Source organism: Anastrepha obliqua, chromosome 4 (genome assembly GCF_027943255.1).
Source record: "Anastrepha obliqua isolate idAnaObli1 chromosome 4, idAnaObli1_1.0, whole genome shotgun sequence".
NCBI classification, from domain to species: Eukaryota; Metazoa; Arthropoda; class Insecta; order Diptera; family Tephritidae; genus Anastrepha; species Anastrepha obliqua.
Window position 1 is genome coordinate 97,653,113 of NC_072895.1, and position 10,716 is coordinate 97,663,828.

A 10,716-nucleotide genomic window follows, 5' to 3' on the forward strand; every position below is an offset into this window, starting at 1 on the left:
GATGAGTGTGTTTGGTGATTAGGGTCGTGCAGGGTGCCTTCACATGCTGGACATACAGCTGTTGCCAGCTAATTAGAAACGCTCCCTTTTGATAAACGCTTGATGAGCATAATATTAAACTGTTTAAATTTACCGTTATTTTTTCTCTTAAAATCATTTGCATTGCTTTTGTTACTCTATTTACTACCCAATGCGCCTAGTTTTGTATTTGTGAAATTGAAGTACCCTTAATATTATCCAACGCAGTGCATGGGTTACTTGGTTCAAGGTAAATAAACTGAGACGAGTAATTAGAAACTGTTGTTCAATGGAAGTATATTCGGCAAGTTGTGTTATTTTAATAGTAATATAATCGACTTTTTGGTATGTATATATTTTAAATTGGTTGTTTAAAAGCAACTAAAATATTCGTCTTCAAGATGTGTAATGGGAAAAAGCAGCAGCTGTACACCTGCCCTGCGCACCTCCATTTTTGACTTTCGTTAAGCTGGAAAGTCGTACGGTGAAATTTCTAAGCAAGTCAAATGCTAAAAAAAAAATGGTTTTTAACGCCTTAAAGCATATCCAACTTTTTAAGACTTTTGACAATGTGCCACGTAAGAAAAGGCCCCGGAAAACTTCAGCAGAAATTGACCGCAAGATAGCAATCATCTCCAAAAGAGACCCAAAAAAGACTTCCACTGACATCCAACGGGAAATTCAGGATCAATATAATTTCGAAATATCCAAGAGGACAATTGCTCGGCGTCTGGTCGAACCTGGACTGCATGGCAGAGCAGCACGCAAGAAGCCACTTCTAACCAAGATACAAAGGAGACGGCGAGTAGTCTTTGCGAGATCCCATTGGTCATGGACTCCAAATCAATGGAAATATATCGTTTGAAGCGATGAAACCAAGATAAATCGCATAGGCCCAGATGGTAAAAGGTATGTTCGACGGCCAATCAACCAAAAATTTAATCCTCGCTACGTTTCACGGGTAGTGAAGCATTGTGGAGGATCAATCATGGTGTGGGGATGTTTCTGGTGGAATGGTGTTGGCCCAATCCATAGGATTTATGGAATTTTAAATAAGGAGAAATACGTCGATATACTAAAAAAATACCAGTCTAACGGTTAGACGCGATAGAAGTGAAACCTTCCGTAAAACAAACTGAGAGAGAATGAGACGAAGGCAGCATTAGGAGCGGGATAATTATAGGATTATATAATATTGCTATAAAATTCATATTTTATTTTCTTCATTTTATTATTATTCATCCTCAATGTTTTCAATTTCAGCAAATGATACGAGTGGCTTATGATAGCTAAAATATGATACAAATGCTTTGGTTTCGATGTTGTCAACATATCTTTGAAATACCGTGTCAATTGTTGTTTTTTTCTGTCGATATTCACGACACTTTTCTGCATTATTTTTCGGCATAATTGCGGTAAACATTTAAAAATGAAAATATTTACGAATATAAAAATACGGACGCAATACAGCATACGCGGTTGCTATTATGAGCGTCGTAGCGCGTATATTACACAGACGTACTAACATACACACAAACATTCGTAGGACGCTTGGTTTGAATTTTTTATACATATGTATGTATGCTATACTATGGCCTAGCCTATGTACGTACATACATATTTGTGTTCTGAACTTCCAGCAAAACAATGCTTATTAATATACACATATGCATCTACATACAACCGCACACACAGGCCACTCACTTTATTCCTGTAAATGCGTATGTCGTCCAAAGTTAAAATTCTATGCCTAGCGACTACAAGAACAAAATGCATTAATAGGCGCAGGCGTAGCGGCCATCATCCTAGTTGCCATAGCGCTGAACAGTCGCGGCGGCGCCGAACAGTTTCAACTATTGTACTGTGCAACAAAAATCATCATAAAAAAATTGATTTATAAATTCGAGCTCATAGTTCTAAGAGCAAGTACTTTCATTCATAAAACGAGCCGCCCATATGCTAATTTTCTCGACAATTCGAAAATAGTCAATATTGGAATATTTCGCGTAGAATTATTTGCCAATATTCAATTTTTGTCAAGTCGAGTGCCCGCGGCTCCGTAAATATGTTTGCACCCATATATGTATGTAAATATATGTTTCTAAATGCTCGACAACCGCAGCTGCCTGTTCAAGGTTACTGTACATTAGGCCGGGTCGATTTGTGGGAAGGCAAAAAAATCGCCCATTGCTCTGTGAAAATCATATTCTAGGGATCAGAATAAGAAATTTTGCCGAAGGAACCATACCCCAATTTCAAAATATCACCATTTTTGGCCTTTACATGAAAAAATCAGCTAAATGGCTATGTTTTTTCTTTATTTTTATTTATTTATAATATTATCTATTTTTTCTCTTAAGAAATTTATTTATTCAGAACATATGTAAATGAATGAATGTGAGTTATAGAAAAGAAATAAAAAAGTTCGACCCATATTGGGGGACATCAGAAATCGTTTTAGAGGTATGGTTCCTTCGGCAAAGTTTCTTATTTTGATCCCTAGGATACGATTTTCATAGAGCAATGAGCGATTTTTATATCGACCCGCCCTACTGTACATGCAATGCTGTGCCTATGAATGTGCGCTGTGCCTATGAATGCGCGCTGGATTTCTTGAGAAATTTTACCGTATGTTTTGCTGTGGCGAGGCAGATATGTACATACACACAACATATATCCGCATATATACATACATATATAAATTCACAAATTTAAATTTGCTTATGCCATCCTTCTGTGTGCCTGGTAATGAAGCATTTTCTATACATACATATATATACGTATATCTTTTTTCTTCTTCTTTTTGGTGTCGCTTTTTCGTTTCACTTTTTCTCAAATCACTCCCAACGATTCTAAAGAAGTTTTCATTTCAAAAATTTAATGTTGCCGTGGACTGAGGAAAATTTGCCTGTTATATGGAAGTTTCAACAGGATAATGATCCAAAGCACAAGGCAAAGTTGACGAAACAGTTTTTCGACGAAAATTCCATCAATGTTTTGGAATGGCCATCATCCAGTCCGGACTTAAACCCAATAGAGCAGCTCTGGGGTGACGTTAAAAAAGCCGTGAGTGTCAAAAATATTCCAAATATGGATGTCCTTTTTGCCGAAGTAAAAACGGCATGGCAAGCAATAGCTGTGGCGCGCTGTCAGAATCTCAATACATCAATGCGCAATCGATGTGAGGCAGTGTTGAAGCAAAAGGGTTATGGAACCAAATACTAACATAATCTTTATGTTGATCTGATAATACATTACTGTTTCTAATTAGTTGCCCTATCCAAATCGTGCATTTCACATGCTTTAAAAAAATATATATATACAATATTTAACTAGCAAACCCGGCCCCCTTCGCTTGGCACACTAAAATAGAATAGATATGGTTTAGAACAGAAAATATATGATTTTCATATTATTTATTTCTTTATTCTTTATTCAAGCGCTTTGGCATAAACAATATTTTTTGTTTTTCTATTTGTTTTTGAGTAAATATAAAATATAAATTGAAAATCAGGAAAAAAGAAGATTGTTTTTAAATTTCAAATCAACGCATATGAATAAACAACCGTCTTTTTTCCTGATCATCCATGCATTTTTCGTTTCAATTTATATGTTTTATTAAGCATTGGAGCTTTTTTACCCATTATCCATTTATATTTTTCAAAAAAAAAAACGAAAAAAAATTTTTTTTTCCACGAACACATAATTTCATTCGGATTTCACATTAAATTCTCAAATTTCGTAAGAAATTATTCACTGATCCAAAATCCACTCCAAAAAAATTCACAAAGAATTTTTACATGTTGCACTTACGTTTCTTCCTTATGGCATCCAAATCAGAAAGAAATATTGACACATTGTAACTCACACTGTCAATTTGACAGTTCAGTTCCGCCCCAAGCGTTAAAAAAGTAAGCGACATTATGGCTGGTTCAAAAGAACGCTGTACCCGTTGCCAGTGCTCCGAATTACAACCAAACTTTACGAAACCCATTTTCAATACTTACTTAACAATGTGTGTAAGTTTGGTTTAATTAGGTTCAAAGACACGGCGGGTCCACGTTTTGGCATATATTTCCAGACCCTAGTCACGGAACGGCATGAAAAATACTCTGTACTAAAGCATTCACCAACAGCTTCAATTTGATATCCATATTGTACAAACACATTCTATGGTCCACGTTTTGGTCTCTATCTCGAGACCCTAGTCACGGAGCGGCATGAAAAATACTCTGGACTAAAATATTCATCAACAGCTTCCATTTGATACCCATATTGTACATACACATCCGAAGGTTACGCGGGTCCACGTTTTGACCTATATCTCGAGCCCTATTTCCAAAATAAAATATAATCCATGCTACTCGTGGATGATGTAGCTTTCGAATGGTGAAAGAATTTTTAAAATCGGTCTAGTAGTTTTTGAGCCTATTCATTACAACCAAACAAACAAACAAACAAAGTTTTCCTCTTTATAATATTAGCACAGATAAAGAATTGCGATTAAATTGTTTTCCACAAGTTTTTAAGTTTATCATATGTTTAAATAAAATTGGCAAAAAGTTATGAAAATACGTGTTTAAAAGGAAAATGGAAAATTTATTTTGAAATAAGTGTCGTTTCTAATTAGCTGTCAACAGCTGTATGTTTGATATGTCGGGGTCAATTCTGGATAAGTAAGACTTCAACCTGCAACAATATCTAAAACGTACTTGTGCCCGTTTATATGCACATAAAATATTACATTTGTTGTAAAAAAATTGTCATATTTTACATAGTATATTTGCTTTGGTTTTGCACACTACTGTGACCGCGAGCACGCATGGCATAACGGCACTTCGAAAATATTGCAACTCCCACAAACTAGCAATGTCAGGTTGCCCTTTTAATAAGTCACTAATAACACAATTTGGACTTTATTCATTCATTCTAACACACACACCACACGACATTTTTAAATAATAATAAATTCATATTTCTACCTAAATATCCACTATTTTACTAGAGAACGTGAATTTACGTTCTCTGATTTTACTACTCGAAAAAGTAGTTCCGTTCCTTCTTTCATTTCTACATCCGTTTGTCACAAATTTTCGCTTACAACTGGCAGTGCTGCTGCTAAATGTCATTTTTGTCACTCATTCTTTTCTCCGTCTTTCTTTGCATGCTATCGATAATTTTCGCTGTCAGTCTGCATTCACTTCCAGTTAGAAAGGTATTTTTACCGTTTAATAAAAACTTAAGTATAATTTCATAATTAATTGCGTATATTATAGGTTGCGTTCTGTGCAATCAACACCAGCTAATAGTTCAACATGTTCGCATTGACACGTACCGCTTCAAACGCCGCAAAGTAAGTGTATTTGTCGAGGGCTTTTCGCCGGCACTGCTGCCGCTGCCTGAAAGGGTCTCGCATAATTTATTGATTACATAAAACCGGCTGCGCAATTTAGTAATAATTCAATTAGTTTTCAACACCAAATTCTTTTATTCCAACTCCACAGAGCGGCCGTGCGTTGTAAGCATGATTTGCCGAAGCTGCCATACGATTATGCCGCTTTGGAACCAATCATCTGCCGTGAAATCATGGAGTTGCACCATCAGAAGCATCACCAAACATATGTGAATAATTTGAATGCTGCTGAAGAGCAGTTAGCTGAAGCACAGAAAAACTGTGATGTGACTAAGATCATTTCGCTCGCACCTGCGCTGCGTTTTAATGGTGGCGGCCATATTAACCACTCGATTTTCTGGCATAATTTGTCACCGGAGAAATCAAGTCCTTCGAATGAGCTTAAATGTGCTATTGAAGCACAATTCGGCAGCGTAGACGCGATGAAGAAAGAGTTAACTGCAATTACTGTAGCAGTTCAAGGCTCTGGCTGGGGATGGTTGGGTTACAATAAGAAAACCAACAAGTTGCAGTTGGCTGCTTTACCCAATCAAGATCCATTGGAGGGCAGTACTGGTATGTGTAAAAGAAAAAAAAAAATACTTTTTTAAGTTTGAAATTAATGTTTGCTGCAATTGCACGTATTTTTTGCAGGTCTCGTGCCACTATTCGGCATTGACGTTTGGGAACATGCCTACTACTTGCAATACAAAAATGTGCGCCCATCCTATGTTGAAGCCATCTGGGATATTGCCAACTGGAAGGATATCTCCAATCGTTTCGCGGCCGCTGCTAAGAAGTAAATATGTTAATGTGTTGAAGCGAAAAAATGTGCTTTTTCGATGTCTGTGTCATCTAAGCTTTAAGTGATTTAGAGAAGCCTACCTATAAAATATGTGAAAACAACTGGCGCGAAGATTAGATTATCGTAACGTATACACTGTCAAGTGCTTTTATTTCAGTTAAATTTCCTTGTACATTTGTCGCGCCGTAAAATGGCATAGCCATTTAAGCAAGGATGTATGAATAATAAATATGAGCATCTATATACTCACATAGTGAATTGAACAGCAGTATCTTCTGAGTTTATGGGGATAATACGGATACTAAAATGTGATCGATTTGCATTTTGGCATGAACTTTTATTCTCTAGGAACAAGTAATTCCGATCTTAAAGTTATTGAGTGTATCGTTGGATAATCTTTTTTCTTCAACATCATTACAGCGATAAGCAATAAACACTCCAGCAAGAATATATGTAGTTCCCAAGTCACTCGGTGACATCATTTGGACGAGCGTAAGGTCAAAGAGACTTTGCGCATTATTAAGCTATTGGTTGGTCTCTTTCTTGTGACATGATGTGGGTATACAATATGGCGTCCGTAAAGCTCTATCTATTTCAACTCGTAAGAACAAAACCTTAATGACGAAGAGGAAAGGAAATGCGGCCTTCGAAAGTGAATAATTTCCATTTACCTAGGCTGTTTCTGCACGGATACCTGTGAACGAATTGGCCGACCATTTACTTGAAGGGTTAGTACCATAAAAAATTCATCCAACTAATGGAAGTGTTGCGTCTTTCAGAACCCAACCTGAATCGGAAGTTTTTTCTTTTACATATGTATATAAATAGAATATAATATAAAGTACTTAGTCAATTCGTAAATCGTTATGCGCCTTCGGCTCAAACTGGTTGGTTACATAAACTCAAATAGGAGATGTAGTGTTGTTGTTTTCCATGTAATTCGCCAATTTCTTAGTGCTCTTTAAGAGGCTGGATGCAAAAAGAATGTAGCAAATATAAAATATTCGCTAGTCGCCTTCGATTCGCCACTTCTCTGATCGATATTTTTGGGCTCTGCTCGCTCGACATGAACCTCCAAAAATTTGAATGGCGATAATAACTAAGTGCAGCGCTTTTCATCGGTTAATTCTGCATAATAGCGAAGAAATGTCAAACGGGAAAATTAGATAAAAGTCAACGGTTATATGTGAGCAAATGAAGTTCTTAAACATCGTCAGAAGCTAAACATCCAGTTTAGTAATATATAAAAAAAATGTTGAAAATTGAATACCTTGTATTTGTACTATTATAACATATTCACATACTCACATATAAGTAGGTGATCTAATTTTTCGTGCTTAACTCCCAATCCGTAATTAAAAAGAGGTTGTCTGTAAAGTCGGTTTACTGACGATAGTTTAACGTGATAACGTCATAAGAAAATACTAATTGAATGGTTGGATTTTTCAAAAGAAAATTTTAATTTTATTTGTTTGATAGATATTTTGTATGGATATAGAGAATGAGTTAACATTAACATAACATAACATAACATAACATAACATAACATAGCATAACATAACATAACATAACATAACATAACATCACATAACATAACATAACATAACATAACATAACATAACATAACATCACATAACATAACATAACATAACATAACATAACATAACATAACATAACATAACATAGCATAACATAACATAACATAACAAAGCATAACATAACATATCATAACATAACATAACATAACATAACATAACATAACATATCATAACATAACATAACATAACATAACGTGCTGTTCAAGCAAGGTAACGACGCATGAGCAAGATAACGACGCATTTTTTGGTGCGTTCAGCTGACTACATAGAATTATAAGACGTTATCACGTCAAAAAATAATAATAACATTAAAACAACAGGTATTATTAACAAACTTGGTTTTATTTTAAATTCTTCAAGTAAATCAAATTAATAATAATCAATAAGAAGGCATATGCAAATACAAATACGTGAATTTATATATGTACATATGCGCATATACATACTCATATACGCTCACTTAAGTAGGAGAGAGCAAGATGTCGAACATTGCCGTTCGTTTGCTTTGTCGTTCGTTCCGCGCTTTCGCTTGCAGTTCATTCAATGCAATGACCAAGGTAACGGCAATGATCAAGGTAACGACACATTTTTTCGTGCGTGCAGCCTGTTAAATCGAATTATAAGACGTTATCACGTCAAAAGGAAGATTTCCCACACAAAATTTCTCTCCCAAAATTTGAGATTATAAAATAATCCTAGATAAACCATACTTTTTGACATACAACCTTGTGTTTTTTTTTACTACTTATAAAATGTAATATCGAACTTCGAATGAGTATTGCTGCCATAACTTTTTGCAACCTCAGTAAACGTCGTTTACGGATTTCCTCCAACTGTTCGTTATTAACAGCAATTGCGCAATTAAATTACCCATTCCTTCTCCTTGTCTTGTTGTTGTTGTTGTAGCAGTATAAACATTCCCCATACTTAATACAGGGAATGCTGCTGGAGTGACAGTCCTTGGCCGGATATAAATCCGGGTATTTTCGGTAACGTAGAACCGACTGTCGTAGAAACGTTCTCCTTGTCTTTTCTCCAGATGGTTAGTAATAATGAAACAAACCAAAAATACCGTAATATTCCACCAAAATAATTTCTTTGAAGAAAACCCTTTCACAACAGTATTGACAGCTGATTGTCAATTTCGCAGATAATTTGTCATATGTGAGCGGGCAGATTAGTTTTGTGGATTTATTGGTAATTAATGCATATGTGAACGCACTTTTAAAACAAAATTGTTAAAATAAATATATAGTACTTTATTCAATATATATTTCAGAGAACGTTAAATATAGAGAAGTCTCACGAGCTACGAATGGTGTGAATTGTCAAAAATGAAGTCTAACCGCGGCCGTGGTTTAACAGAGCTGAACTCTAACCGCGGCCGGGGTTTAACAGAGCTGATTGCAGTGAATTCTCTCTTCCTACATTGGCTCTGCACACAGAGAACGTTCTCTGTATATCATAACGTTCTCTGCTTTTGCTTCTGTAGAAAATCAAATTGACGATTAGCCGACGGCATTTTGCAAAGAATTTGCTTGTTCATTTCTACATATGTTCCCTTGATGAATGAAAATTTATTCAACTAAATGATTATTGATGAATAATTTGAATATTTATTATATGCGCCAACATTTCAAATCAAAGTAACTTTAATATTTTGATTTAATTTAAAAAAATGCACTATAAAACGACCTCTCACATCTTGGTATGTGCATTTTAGTAAATTGAAAATTATACAAATTTGATGAAAATTTTTACATACAAGTGCTTTGGTATTTTGACATATGTATGTAAATATATGTATATCAATATATACATACATATGTTATACATGTTAGCTATGCTTGTGCAAAAATTCAATTGGATCTTGAATTCTTATAGTGTTACATATGTATCATATTTACATTTGAATATGCATGCATTTGTTCCTTTGCAAAAGAAATTTTTTTCAATTTAGATTTATTACTTGGAATAATATATGTATGCATTTTATAGATAGTATAAAACTTTGAAATTTAAAATAAATAACAGAAAACTTCAAAGAAACGTATGTATTTGCATATACATATATATTTGTTATTTTTGGACAAAAAGAAATTGGGCATTGTTATACATACATTTGTTTGAAATAAAATTGACCGACAGCATTTTGCAAGGCATTTGAGGCATTACGTTTTTATTTCCGTTCTGTAATTTTTCATCCACATCCTATTGCAGGAGGTATACAAGCATGGTTTGTATACAAGTTTTGACATTCAAAATAAATAAAAGAATAATTTTAACAAACCCAAGATATCCTCCATATTTACATATTTTATAGGATAAAAAAGCATATTCGTATGTTACCGTACGTATGTATATTTGGATTAGTAACAAAATCTGTTTAAACTGTTTCTTACTACAAACATATGTATGTACATGTATGCATACACATGTAAGAAACAATTAAGCAAAAGTTCAATGTACTAAAGCAACCATGACCTACCTCACGTATTGGCATATTGATGCCCTATTGTATGTATGTCCGTACATACATATACATATATTCTCGACTCCCAGCAAAACTATGCTTATTAGTATATACATACATATGTATGTACATACAACAGCACACACAAAGCACTGGCTTTATGCCTCTGCACGCGTATGTTTCCAAAGCTAAAATTATAAGCCGAGCGACTGCAAGAACAAAATACATTCATAGGCGCAGTCGCAGCGGTCAGATTTTTTTAGTCGCAACGACGCTGAAAAATCCAAAATATTCTATAACACTAAGTTCGAGCTCATATGCCCATATGCCCATATGCCAATTTTCTCGCCAATTCGAAAATAGTCAATATTGTAATATTTCGCGTTGAATTATTTGCCAATATTTGGTAAATCTTCAATTTTTGTGAAGT

At 34.8% G+C, this 10,716-nt stretch overlaps 1 protein-coding gene across 1 annotated transcript; it reads left to right on the top strand.

Moving 5' to 3' along the window:
* Nucleotides 1–5,129: 5,129 nt before the first annotated feature.
* LOC129245797 (superoxide dismutase [Mn], mitochondrial) lies at nucleotides 5,130–6,478 on the top strand. Its single transcript, XM_054884190.1, has 4 exons — nucleotides 5,130–5,233; nucleotides 5,295–5,371; nucleotides 5,523–5,986; nucleotides 6,065–6,478. Exons 2-4 carry the CDS (start codon nucleotides 5,334–5,336, stop codon nucleotides 6,211–6,213), a joined length of 651 nt encoding a protein of 216 aa, XP_054740165.1. The 5' UTR covers nucleotides 5,130–5,233; nucleotides 5,295–5,333; the 3' UTR covers nucleotides 6,214–6,478.
* Nucleotides 6,479–10,716: the final 4,238 nt, after the last annotated feature.

Bases quoted from the DNA above. Each gene is read 5' to 3' on its own strand.
- LOC129245797 (XM_054884190.1), top strand. From the start codon at position 5,334: ATGTTCGCATTGACACGTACCGCTTCAAACGCCGCAAA. The intron at 5,372-5,522 runs GTAAGTGTATTT...CCAACTCCACAG, and splicing joins ACCGCTTCAAACGCCGCAAA to AGCGGCCGTGCGTTGTAAGC. The intron at 5,987-6,064 runs GTATGTGTAAAA...TATTTTTTGCAG, and splicing joins TCCATTGGAGGGCAGTACTG to GTCTCGTGCCACTATTCGGC.